Here is a 14,337-nt window from a genome sequence, read left to right as displayed (position 1 = left end):
GAAATGACACAAACAAAGACAGAAACTCCTTTGAGGAATTATTAGAAATTTCATTTCGCTTTTATCTCGAGCCCATCCAATCCTGTTTATTCACCAAAGACACTCCACAAAAGGAGATGTGCTGATATTTGTGAGGACTGCTATTGATCTGGTTGGGCGACTGATCCATTTAGTCCCAGCTGAAAAGAAGAGCTTTATGGCGCGTTTCCACTACAGCGCGGAGCACGGTTTAAGAGGGCTGTGACGTCAGCGGCCCGTCTTTGGTTGCGTTTCCACTTGGCCTAGTACCGGCCGGCGGGTCCTAATTCACAGTTTTTCTGGCCTCATAAAATCGTGGGTCCAGGGCCAGAGACAACGAGGCTGAGTCGGGCTGAGTATGCTAAACTAGAGAGAGAATCGCTGGCAAGGGGGCTACAACTACAACAAGATGGACATATTTGACCGTGATTTAATTGTAATACATGTTTCAAAATGATGCCGAAGTAACAACATACTGATACCGGTTAGTAAAAAGCATGAATTAATGCTTTGTCAAGTCTGCAGACAGACGGCAGGGGAAAAACCTTTTAAAATGCGTGTTTTCTGAATGGAGATCGGCTAAGCTAACGCAGTATATGCTCCGACCGTCCACACTCACAACAACGGCCTATACAGACATAAATAAAGCAGCGACTGTATTCACCATGACACAGGCAGTCTGTGGTTTGTACTTGTTTAACTTTTGTCTAGTTTCTGAACATATATGAGGAGCTGTGAGCTCTGAGTGCTAACAGCTAACGGCTGTGTTGTTTTTCTGGGGTTCTCATTGAAGATGACGTCACGGCTCCGCCTACACTGCGTTACTATAGATACTAGCCCAGTTCCTAAACTGTAATGGAAATGCGCCATAAAGTGAGCCAGTCCTAACGAGGCCTAGCCATACCGAGCGAGGCCGTGTAGTGGAAACGCGCCATTAGTGTCTGCAGGTCTTTAAGTGAATGGACACATATTCCCTTTATTTCATCAGATGTAATAGTTGCTATTGCTTGTTACTTTGGGAAACCAAAGCCACTGGGACAATCGATGCTTATGATTTAGATAATTTTCTTCACAATCTATGTCAGATGGGGTAGATGTCGAAACATAAAATCATTGAGCGGTGTTGAAGGATAATAATAACAATTTGTTCTGTTTTGGTTATGCCTTTTTTTATAAACACAAATCATATTTAGCATTGCTATGATTATGACTCTTAACAATGGTTCGGTTGGTTATCCTTTAACTATGTTTTGAAAGATGTCTTCTTTTCCCATACATTCTGGAGGTTTGAAGTGATAACTGAGTATAGTATACCTATCTTTTAGTGTGTTGTCCTCTGTGTTAACTCAGTTGTTATGTGTTAACCTCCTTCTTGACGGTCGGCACTGAAATTGTATTTCCATTTTAAAGGTTGTTGTGTGCGCAGCCATGTGAGAGGTGTTGTTCCCTCCAAACTTCCACAGTACAGCAGCTACCCCTGAGTGCTGAGCTCAGTTAGTGCGAGAAAAGCTGCCTCTGTAAATGTGGTATTGATTGGTGGAAAAGGTAGACGTGCGAGTCCGTGCTTGGACTCACGCCATGCTCTGATAAGCGCTAACAGGATTGCAGGGTGGAATCTGTGAGCTGTGACGGGACAACAGGCTCAGAGGAGGAGGAAGAGGAGGAGAGCAAGAGTATTAAATGGGACTTTGATTATGGAGGTGAACGCACACAGGTGCACAGTAAAGACCAGATGTGGAAGAAGTATTCAGGTCGTTACTTAGTAATATCAGCGAAATGTACTTTATTCATACTCTCTAAACTACTTTTGTTTAGAGGTCAACCAAAAGTGTTTTCGATTTTCCCAAAAATGTATAAAAAAGCTGCTCATTTTGATCCCCCAGGGCACACATGAAGACTTTTAAATGTTACCAATCAACAGTCCAAAAACGTAAACATTACATTTTTGCCCTCATAACAAAGGAAAGCTTCAAACATTATAGGTGAACAAGGCTAAAAACCTTGGATTTTGGGGCAAATTCTCCTAACAAATGACTTTCAAATGTACTTGATTGTCAAAATTATTGTTGATTTGTTTTCACAATGAAATGAAAACACTGAAAATTAGGAGTAATAATCATTTAATAAGTTTTGTATTTTTCTCGTGAAAACTCGGTGAGGAGTTAGTCGATATAGAGTTCAATTCAAATACCTTATAAACTGTTGATATATACCTGTGCATCTTATATAAGACACATACTATTTCTTAACCTGCTAAACACTTGGTAACTGTAGTGAAAGGAACAATATTGTAATGTCTTTATAATGACATATAGTGGATTTAAAGTAGCATGTCATGAACCTCAAAGCTTATCCTTAAATGCAGAACTTGACTATATGTGTTCACGGCTGGTAAAGACAACGTGTTCCCTCTCATGTTGAAAGCGGGTTGCAACACATACAACCAGATTGTGTCAAAATATGCGGAGAAATGCGTGTTGGGTTCAGCACGCTCATTCCTGCGTCTTCAAAGGAGCGATGGTTTGACACAGACGTCTTGTAGTTACATAACCTCCATATTCCTCTCTCTATTTCTGCCTTCGTCTCTCCCACCTCCACGCTCTTCTTCCATATCCATGTTCCTCCCCCCCTCACTCCTATCCTCCTGTCTCTTCCTCCTTTTGTTTGAATAGACAAATAGAAATAGATCAGGCTCTTTGCAGAACCTCGCTGTTTGCTTTTATATCCCAAGTCTTTTGATTTTCTGTCCTGCCAAATATTTGTTGGCTGGTAAAAAAGTAAACCAAGCATGCCCAGCGTTTCCTCTGTAGTCTTAACTTTTTCAGCCCGTTTTCCACCTCAGGTGTGCCATATCAGAAAGTGAGAATCCCCCTGATAAGTTAAATAAAAACAGACAAAACCATAACTGCGTTTTTCATCACTATTTCAGTATGTTCCATTAGCGCGTGCTTCCCAGAAAACACCGTATACAGTATATGAATGAACGTAGACACATAGTGACTTTAATGATGCTGAAGGATTTTAATTGTTTTACAATTCTTTCTCTTTCTTCCGTTTCCCAGCAGACTCTGCTCCTGTGAAAATAGAGAGCATAAACCAGACATGTAATTACATTTTGATTATGTGAGGAGCTTCACAGGGAAAAGGCTAAGTTATTCTCGTCTCTCACAGACTAACATTACACTATCATGCTCTCTCCAGGGGGAATATGGTGGGGCTTGTGTCTTACTCATTTTTCTATCTTACGTCTGTGGTTAAAGAACCTGTCCTGTATATATAATAATAATAATAATAATACATTTTATTTGGGGGGCGCCTTTCATAGCACCCAAGGACACCTTACAGGGCATAGGGGCAATATACAGTAGGGAACAATTAAAACAGTGGATTTAGTGAAATATCAGCCGGGGTAAGACGAGACAAACAACAGGAAATGGACTACAAAAGGACACAGGGTACAGTTTATAAAGAAAATGCCAGTTTGAACAGGTGGGTTTTGAGTTGGGTGTTGAATGTTGTTATGGAATCAGACTGTCGGATATGTAGTGGCAGGGAGTTCCAGATTCTGGGAGCCGAGCAGCTGAAAGCTCGAGCACCCATGGTTTTGAGGCGAGAGCTTGGGACGGTGAGAAGTCCTACGGACGAAGAGCGGAGGGTGCGGGAGGGGGTGTACTCCTGAAGGAGGTCGGTGATGTAGATGGGGGCAAGGTTATGGAGAGCTTTATAAATGAGTAGAAGATTTGTAGTCAATACGGTAGCGTACAGGAAGCCAGTGTAGCTGAGTGAGAATGGGGGTGATGTGGTCGGATGAGTTGGTGCGGGTCATGATCCGGGCAGCAGAGTTCTGGATTGTTTGCAGTCTATTGAGGAGTTTGATGGGAAGGCCAGTCAGAAGTGCATTGCAGTAATCAATCCGGGATGTGACGAATGAGTGGACCAGGATTTCAGTGCTGGGTTGGGACAGAGATGAGCGGAGTCTGGAGATGTTCCGAAGATGGAAGAAGGCAGTGCGGGTGATGTTTTTAATGTGCGGTGCGAATGAGAGGGAGCCGTCCAGAATGACACCGAGGCTTTTCACCTTCACATATGTGTGTGAAGTGGCTAATCCTGGGTTTTAAACCTTCTGAAGCCACATGGTGACGGTGTCCGACACATTATGAAAAAGCACACACAGAAATACTGTTTAATTCCGCTTGAAAATTATGATTTATTTAACAATAAACTCGGTTTGACTTTCCAGAAAAAACAATGAAATATCCAAAATCCAAATATCGCTATTGTGATCAGGCAATCGTCAAAATTAAGGTGACAAAAATAATGCGCTAATTACTTGCCACATGATATGATTTACTATGAAATAATGTGTCTAATAATGTGGTTGGAAAACTGTAGGCCTTTCGACATCCAACTCAAAAAACTCACAAGTGTCTTTGTTCATTTTACAAATAGTGTCTGTATCAAAACACAAGTATACTAGATCACATAAGTATCTTAACAGTTCGTAAAATAATATTTCATAAACAACGCTATAACTCAAATATATCTGTCAGATATTTCAGTCATAAATCAAATGGCTGTTAATGGCTCCAATAGTGTGTGTTTTTGTTTTCTTCGATATTCCATCCCTTAAGTCCATGTCGAAGCTACGTTGCAGTAGTTCCTCTATCCTGAGAAACGTCATCTCTTCTGTTCACTCACTTGTCCTTTCAGCCGGATCAGTAGGAGATAGATGTTGTGATTTTTATGGCATGCAGGAAGTTTTTTCAGGGAACACTGATAGTGAGTCCACACTTTTCACGGTGTGTGCAGTCCTACAGGTGAGTGATTACAGAGGGGAGACGCAGCGCCCTCCTTCACCTTGAGACTCCTGCAGCAGGAGGGGGAGATGGGAGGGGGGGGTGGGGAGCTGTCTGCAAAATGATTGATGGGTATATTTTGAGAACATCCCCAGCAGAGCATGCCTGAGGCTTGAAGATTGGAAGGAGTGTCAAATGAGTGTGTGGCAGGTGTGTGTGACGTGTGAATGCTGAATTCACTGTCAGTGTGCGATGTGTATATCTGCTGCAATGTATTTGTCCCTCTCCTGGCATTGATTAAACCCCTAAAAACGCCCTGAAGTTCCCTTCAAGCCCTAAAAATAGCTTAGAATAACTCAAGACCCTTGTCTCACTTACAGCCAAAATCCTGTAGCTTATTAGTCTGTCCGACAACGACCATTGTTGTGCAAAAGTTTGAAACACTACCCCAATGAACCGGGTGACATTTAATATGTGAACATAATTAAGGCACAGAGGTTTATTTAAAGTGGATCCCAAACACACTGTCCTGCTGCCAGAAATACTCACTAGAGCACCTAACATGTATTAATCCGCAGCTGAAAATAGTCCCAGACCAATGCGATATTAACAGTTTTGGGAAATTGTTGAGCCTTGTTTAATTTACATATGATTTTGAAAAATGTGTCTTAAAGCATCCCCAGTGGCCCCTACTGTATATCATATAGTTATATAATGATCTAAGCATCTTTCAAATACTACAATCCTGGAGTGTTTCATTACCGCACGGTGCTAACTCCGGTTTCATTTCTAAATTAAATGTCCAGAAAACGTTTCCCAATTCCTATCAAAGGCAGGTAATTGAAAACTCCCAGAGCACATGGAGGCGTTCAAACGTGTCCAATCAACAGTGTGAACACTCAAAATGTAAATGAAAATACTAAAGTTGAACATTGCTAAAAACCTTGAATTGTTGGTCAAACTAATTACTTGGGAAAAAAAGTAATTGACAAAAAGGAGTTTTCTGTTAACGAACTATTAAATATTCATTAAAACTGTGATACAATTACTTAAGTAGCATAAACTGTGTGATAGTAGATTTCATCCATCATTTCCTACTTCTTTTCCATCCCCATCTGCCTAATCTGAAGCAATTTAACATTTTGAAAACATAATTATGCTCAAATTAGCATTCAAATCAGTATTTAAGACAAATTGAAATTAAGCAATTTAAAGCTAACAGAATTCTGTAATTGCTTTTTACACCACTGGTCGGACATTTTACTCGTATATCATTTTCACATATTTATATTCGTTTTAGGCTAATTGAGTTAGACATGAGTTGAATAAAATCAATCTTAATAATACGTTTTATGAAACCAACAGCATCCAGGAAGCTTTTATAAAACAATCCACTTTACATAATTTCTAACACCTCACAAAATGGTCTCACAGAGACGCTGTGCTCCACTTGTGGCCCCACAGGGACGGGGACAGGGTTTAGTAGAGCAATATTTCCGATGGAAAGTGGAACAGGAGAAAGTATGTGTGCAGCTGTACGTTTTATTTTTTTTGTCACATAGAGCTCGCCAAATAGAAGCAGAACTTTGGAAGAAGAAGAAGAGGAGGAGCAGAGAATAAGTGCCAGGTCACAGTTCAGAACGTCTCCTTCTGTCCCTGCAATGTCCTGATAAGCTACAAGCCTGTGAATTCAGTTTTGATTCTGCAGCTTAACTATTGTCTGCTCTCTGAGACCAGTGGGACTGTGCAGCGGAGTTGAAGTAAGGACATGAATTCTCCAGAGCGCAGGTGCATTTAGCAAGAAAACAACTGTTAGAAGAAAAACTGTAGCTATTGAAATGCAGCAGAAAACACAATAGGAAAACAGGAAGTGAGAAAAATAACTGATTTGTTGACTTTGTTTGTCACAGTGGAGATCTATTGGCTTTTTAAATCATTTTCTAAACAACGAACTGAGAGCCTTTTTGCCAGTGGAAAACAAAATGCACTTATGAGAATATTTATATGTCAGTGTGTAAATCTGTTCCTTCCAGCCTCACACATACTCAGCTATGTGAATATCTCAATATCCTGAGCATGTTGATTATGTAATTCCAAAAACATGTCCACATACTGAGCATGAGTGAGCATATGCAGTAGCTTCATTGCACAGGCCGTATAGATAAATATGTGAGGTTTGGCATATACTAAATGTATGCCTGTCTGTGTCTAAGTAGATTGTTGACTCTTAAGTAATGGCCTCTGTGAGATTAATAGCTGTCCCATCCCAGGTGAAAGTTGACAGTGGTGAATTGTGAGGAAATCTTTGGTCATCAATCTAAGATCCTAGACACATCAATCTAAGATCCTAGACACATCTATCGATAATTTAAAGCTTGGAGATCGATTACACCTTGTGTCAAAAATCTGAGAAATGTAAGCATCAAGTAATAAAACTCTGACGCAGCATAAATACAAATAGCTAAAATAATACCATGTATTTACCGTCGATGTACTTCCATGGTATCATTTTTTTGTATTGCGTTTGTTTTAAAAACATTGTGATGATACAACTCCAAAGACATTCATAGTGTGATATCAATCAAAAACATATCCTACAGTTAAATGCAGATCATGACCAATATCTAAGTGGCACAAATAACCGCAAGATCACTATGGTAGTGTAAATGGACCTTAAAGTTATCATCTCCAAAATACATTTCACTCGGAGTCACCTGTGATCCACACATTGATGCCGCTTGTATAGAGAAAATGGACATTTATCATTTGGCCATAGGCTTAATCACCTTTGTGTCACCATATTAGGTGATGAATATTGACTTAACTGATATATTTTTTTATATGAGAGATTAAAAAGTGGTTTCAGAGTTTCCTTGAAAACAAATTAACTTTCTGTTTACATTCAGTTTAACCAATTTGTTTTAACGTATGTATTGTTGAGGTTTGATATGTTGAATGCATTTTCTTCCTCATAAAACCATTACATATTTTAGTAGCACAGTCTATAATGCATTATATTACCTGCCTCTTGTACAGGAGCAATTCCTTTTAAATATCACTTATCAGGTCAATCAACTGATTCTTAAAGTCTATTGCTGTGTTTTTTGGCACATCATCGCCACCTGTGGATCAGTACAATAGTGTGAATCTGCAGGAATGTGTATCGCCTCACCATGCTTGTGTTCATGCAGGGTTATCGTACCCTCCTGGTCTAGCCTCTGTCCTTTAAAATACCTTTTATTCTTCACCCGACCCCCTCCAGTAAAACAAAAGAAGCGAATTCGCCCGTGCTGCAGGTCAAGTCATGTTTACCGATCAACAAGCTTAGCCAGGATCAGAAGATATTACATCTGACAGGTCCGGTTAGCCTCCCACAAAGCACATAGCGACTTTTTACAACTTTGTTGATTGTGCTTTTGATTGTGACAGAGTAGACAGAGATAACGGCTAACCAACAGGAGAAAAGTTCCTGTATTGATCGAGGAAATATTCAGTTCTGTTCATCAGCACCTAGATCCTCTGTAAATATCAGGTCTGAGTCACACTGTCATTTTAGCCCTGTATATGTTTCCTAAAAGCAAAGTAATATTGATAAGGATCATCAAGCACTTTGTTTTGTGTACTCTAAATACAGTAAGGGTGTTAAAGCCATAAGAAGGCTAGTTGGGGTTTCCACTGGTACATTGTGTGCAGATTTTCACGGTGGACCTGCAACCCTGGATAATCCTAAAATAAATGGCTTCATTTTTTCTCCAAACACCACAATATATCACTATGAACATGGTGGGAATTGAATTCACAGGTGGTCTGAGTGTATTAATGTTCAGGCGGGCAGCAGGTCGTGTCCCTGCTACAGAAACACAAAATGTAATACCCTATTACTGTACACCTATTAGGTCTGCTGGCTTTATCTTACTTAACTTTATCTATAACAGCTCCAAACTAACAAGATCAAATGTGACGATAATAATGAAGATGAAATGGCATTATTAAGTTACATGCAGGCCTTGTCTTGCAAAAACAATGCTGTCCTTGAGAAAGAGAATAAGCCGTACAGCATATAAACCTTGATCAGAATCATTGAGATATTTTCGGGCATGAAATATCTCTCTATTGGGTGGATTACCATGAAATGAGGTGCAAACAATTCTAGATGAGTTGAATTTGTGGTGGTCAGGTCAAAATTGTTGCGGCTGGTCCGGCTCTTTGTCTGTGGTTGCTTTTAAGAGACATTAGTTTGAGGTTTATATAATTGAGGATGAATTATAGTAGAAAAAAGGGCTCTGCAGTAGAAGGGACTAAACCACTGCTCACTATAACAGCATACTAACTCCATTTATGTGTTCAGAAGTCTAATACTATACTACTATTTCCATGCAGAGTGCTGTCTATTGTTTGTTCTTAAACCAGTGTTCCTAAACATCACCCATGGATTTTGTGCCCGTATTGACCAGTAGAAACTTCCATTCATCAGGCTGGAGGTTTTCTGAGTAAACTCACTGTTGCAATGTGTACTGCATGCAAAGGTGACATGAGAAATGAAGCCAAGCACAATGCAGTGTTCACCAAGAAAGGACTTTCCTTTTTTTTACACCGGTAAAATGCTTGAGGCATTGAAAATCATTCAGTTCAATTGGTTTCCTCCTCAAAAGATGGATGAAAAGAACGAATGAAAAAAGGAAACAGACATATGTAAATCCCTCAGTGTCTGTGGGCTGTGTGGATATCCAACCTGCTCCCCAGACCAAATTAGAAAAAGCAGAATATGAAATGCACCCGCTTTTGAGCATGAAACTTCAAACAGGCTTGTTATGTGAGATGAGATGAAGGAATAAGATGGAAACAGAGAAGAAATAGGGGAAATGAGTTGAAAAGGAGGTATTATTGAGTGGCACTGAGGGAGAGTGAATGTGGGGAAGATGCCAGGATGCCTCCTGCTGGCAGTAAGTGGCCCTCCACCTGTGACTGCAGGATGGAGGTTGTGGCATGACTAGAGATTGCAAACATGTTTCCACTCGCTTCGGGGCTCGAAGCAGTGATAAGCAGTGCAGGCTTTATATGGCACACACACACACACACACACACACACACACACACACACACTCTGACTCTCTCCTTGTCCCAATTTAGCCATGCCTTCAATTTGAGTTTCAGTCCTGAAACGTGTTTTGCCCGACAAATGGGCACTCTGTCTCTCGTGTGTGTGTGTGTGTGTGTGTGTGTGTGTGTGTGTGTGTGTGTGTGTGTGTGTGTGTGTGTGTGTGTGTGTGTGTGTGTGTGTGTGTGTGTGTGTGTGTGTGTGTGTGTGTGTGTGTGTGTGTGTGTGGTGTGTGTGTGTGTGTGTGTGTGTGTGTGTGTGTGTGTGTGTGTGTGTGTGTGTGTGTGTGTGTGTGTGTGTGTGTGTGTGTGTGTGTGTGTGTGTGTGTGTGTGTGTGTGTGTGTGTGTGTGTGTGTGTGTGTGTGTGTGTGTGTGTGTGTGTGTGTGTGTGTGTGTGTGTGTGTGTGTGTGTGTGTGTGTGTGTGTGTGTGTGTGTGTGTGTGTGTGTGTGTGTGTGTGTGTGTGGCCCCTGTTGCCGCAAGTTACAATTACAGGATATTGTATTTGTTTAAATTGTAAACATCGAAAAACAGTATCAGTAGAAAAGAGTCAAGGCGTCCATGAGCAGGCTTATTAATACATCTGTTGAAGCAAGCGGTATTGGCTTTGGAAATAACATGTAGCACATTCATTCTCTCATGGATAAAAAGTTGAATTCATAACTACCAAAATGCACCTATTGTTTTAGGTAAATACACTCATTGGTTTTACTGCTACTTGCTATCCAAGGTGAGCAATGTTGCTAATAATGCTAATGCTAAAACTAGCAAGATAATAGTTTGTAATTAACTGCATCAGTCCTTAAGAACTCTTCTTGGGCTACTTTATGTTTTAGAAATTAATATGACCCCCTAATAGTCCATTTAAACAATTACTGTGGCCACGTTAACATAAAAAGTTAGATATTCTTGCTAGAAGTATTTAGCTAGAGGCATGGTGCGATTAGCTTAGCTTAACAGAAAGACAAGAAGCTAAATAAACCTGCTTTCTGGGCTCTCCCATAGATATGAAATAACCCTTTATCCTGACAAATGAACACCATATTTAAGCATATTATATGTATTCTAACTAACTCAAAAGAGAGCCAGGCTAGCTGTTTTAGTAGCTAATCTCATCGCTAAGATAAACTAAGCGAAGCTAAGCTAATCACCTCCTGCGTTTAAATCCATACTAAAACAAACAGACATTGGGGTATCAATCTTCTCATGCCCCATTTGCCCAAATGTTGAACCTTTCCTTTATTTGCTGAGATTCTGGACCACAGTGACATCACTAAAGATGGTCCAAAAGAAGCAACAAGGCAATTATACAGGTATTAAACATTTATAATTGACATTTTGGTGTTCTAATTTTTAGTTTCATGTCTGAAAAGGTCTGTGTGCTGCTTGGTCTGTAGAGCCACTTCTGTCTTCCTGCAGCTCCACATGTGGACATTTTAATGGAAAAGCTTTTCATAGGAAGACTCCTAAAATACATGACAGCCCTTTGATCTCCTGCACTTGTGTGTGTGTGTCTGTGGGTGTGCATATGCAAAAAGGATAGAGTGTTGAAGTAAGTAACGTGTGTGTGCATTTGTGTGTGTTGCCCAGTAAAGGTGAGAACATGAAACACTCTCTTTCATATTTAATGAGAGGAGATGGGGCTAAGGAACGTTGCAGTGTTCACAGGAGGTATTCCCAGGGGCTGTCAACCTGCTCGCAGCACCACTCTGTTATATCACTTTCAACCATGTGTGTGTTATGCATTTTAGTGAGTGTGCTGGCAAAAAATAGCCATTCCTACTGAAAGTTTAATCATTTGTTTTGAGGGGATGGGGGGCAGGGGTTCAGAGGAGCATATGGCACGTGCACGAGCATTGTTTTGATATTTCCGCTTTGCATGTGATGGATGCACAGCGATCCCTTGAGTATGTTAACCAGGCCAAGCAGTTATAATCCATTTTTGCGATGACCATACAGTATTTTGTATGTTTGTATGCCTGTCTGTGTGTGTTTCTCCAGCCTCGAGGAGCTTTAGCGCTCTCTGGTTGCTTCCCTTTCTGATTTGGACACATTTTCCCGGCTCCTATCTTCGTTCTCATCCTGATTAACTTCACTTTGTCACAAATCAAAGTTGGTATGACTTTAAAGCCGAGCTGCAATGGAACACACTGTCCCCAAGCTCCAGTGCCAGATTCAGCTTGGATACTACTTTGGTTTCTCACACTATGTAACCAACTTAGTTTTGAATGATCATGCTATTATGCTAAAACACTTTGTGCATTTGGGAATATGCTTTAAATGCTAATTGCTCATAGCCTGGAAAGCAAACAGGGAGACTCCTTATCAGACATGTTGTGAAGAGCTGCAATTTGTCAGTGAGCTATGGGCAAAGGATAGAGGAGAGAGAAACTTTAAAAATCATGTCCAGTGTGAGTGATAGCTGTCAGAGGTGTGAGGAAGAGCTTTGATCATTGAGAACAAAGGCAGCATGTTCTTGCAGTACAGCCCACAAATAAAAAGAGGCTGAGAGGGCAGATATATCTACCCCTTTGCAGTCATACAGGGCTTTTGTAAAGTTACTTTTGGCAAACTTTAAGCTACATCTTAGCACGTTCTACCCATGCGTGTGGATTGACTCTATTGATGAAAACAATGGTCCATTGGTCCAGACTGAAATATTACAACCATTGAACGGATTGCCATGACATTTCCTACAGACATTCATGGTTCCCAGAGGATGAATCTTAATGAATTTGGTGACCCTCTGACTTTTCTTCTGGTCCCACCAACAGGTTGACATTTGCGAGTAAAATGTCTCGACAGCTGGATTGCCATGATATTTAATGTTTAATCTGTTTGTCATTGGTCAGTAATGGACGGTCTTGTAGTATTCAGTGTCAAACTGTGAAACACTGATACAAAAGAGTACCAGTTGCTATCTGGTAGCCTTAGTGTTTGTGCTTGCTCTAGTTTTAGCTCTTAATATGCAACTTTCTCACATCAAAAACACAATATTTACAGCATGGAAGAGATGCAGGCCATAAATATTTTACTGATGTAAATTCAGCCACAAGATCTCAATACTTGGTGTTATTTTTGCAAGTTTCTATTGGAAGGGGATGCATTTTATGAGCAGTGTTAAAAGAGTCCTCTTTAAATCAATCAATGTGACAAGCTGCTGAGAAAACACTTTTTTATATCTTGTCTTGTCGCCATGCAATTTTTATACAAGATAAGATTTCAGAATACTCACAAGCCTGATCATACGGCCCACTTCGACAGAAAAGCAATCCCTCCAGTTAGCATGTTATCACACCATCAAATTCTTGGTAATTAAACTGACGCTGTAGACTTATCCTGCCACAAAGATGTTTTTCATGCAAGATCAATATTCTGTTGCAAGTTCATTGCATAAACAAGCCCTTCATTAATGTTGTTGTTTTCTTTTTTACAGAGCTTCCGTACGGCTGGGAGAAAATCGATGACCCCATTTACGGCAGCTACTATGTGGAGTAAGTCGGGTACATCTTTAATATGTAATGGCTTGCTTTTGATTTTCAATGCTGCCCGGTGGTGCTGTATTAATCCTATTTATTAGGAGCAGACAGGCGCTGCAGCCAGGAAGCAGCCGCTCCCTCGCTGTCTGCCTCCTGACGGATCACAGTTTGTTTGCAGGAGGAAGTTTGTCTGTCCGCGTGTGCTTATCCATAATTCTGTGTTATCTTTCTGTCTGAGACACGCACTGCATCTATATCTGTAGATTAGCTCATAAACAGAGATTAATGTCTCTATTTAAACATCCTGCATGTATGCTCATCCATATTCTTGTGTGTGTGTTCACTGCTGCAGTCCTCTCTATTGAAATGCATGTCCCCTCCCTGTGCTGAGGTGTCATTTCTTTGGCTGGGTGCTCTCTACTCCCGGGCGGAGTAGGGACCGGGATCTATTTTTAGACAGTCAGGGGGAGTCATTTGGCTCGACTTTGCTTAAGAAAAACCTCCGGAAAGACACTTGTCTACTCACTGCCTCATATACTGCACTCTCCCCCTGGAAAACTTCTCATTGTCTCACTTTGGCTCCATGTAAATATCATGAAAGAAGTTGCCAGACCTTGAAATTATGTAAGTATGTTCAAATATAGTCAAGCTGTTTTGTAATTAGCACAGTGATTCTGGGGTGTTCATTAAAAGATAAGGAGTGGAGAAAGAGATAAAGAGAAAGGGAAAGAGAGAGAGAGATGTGTGTGTGAGAGAGAGAGAGAGATATGTGTGTGAGAGAGAGAGATGTGTGTGAGAGAGAGAGATATGTGTGTGAGAGAGAGAGATATGTGTGAGAGAGAGATGTGTGTGAGAGAGATATATGTGTGTGAGAGAGAGATATGTGTGTGAGAGATAGTTTGAGAGATATGTATATGTTTTTGAGGAAGAGATATGTGTTTTTATGG

General features: G+C 40.5%; 1 protein-coding gene across 5 annotated transcripts in view; it reads left to right on the top strand.

Moving 5' to 3' along the window:
• Positions 1-14,337, top strand: part of magi2a (membrane associated guanylate kinase, WW and PDZ domain containing 2a) — a 201,089-nt gene that overhangs the window by 143,082 nt on the left and 43,670 nt on the right. For all 5 annotated transcript variants that reach the window (XM_034133627.1, XM_034133625.1, XM_034133624.1 and 2 more), the window contains exon 7: positions 13,348-13,405. In XM_034133627.1, the coding sequence (XP_033989518.1) occupies positions 13,348-13,405 (58 nt within the window). The remainder of the gene's footprint in view (positions 1-13,347; positions 13,406-14,337) is intronic.

This window comes from Trematomus bernacchii, unplaced genomic scaffold, assembly GCF_902827165.1.
Source record: "Trematomus bernacchii unplaced genomic scaffold, fTreBer1.1, whole genome shotgun sequence".
Classification (NCBI taxonomy): Eukaryota; Metazoa; Chordata; class Actinopteri; order Perciformes; family Nototheniidae; genus Trematomus; species Trematomus bernacchii.
Note: the sequence above shows the minus strand (reverse complement) of the source record. Positions and strands in the feature narration are given on the sequence as shown.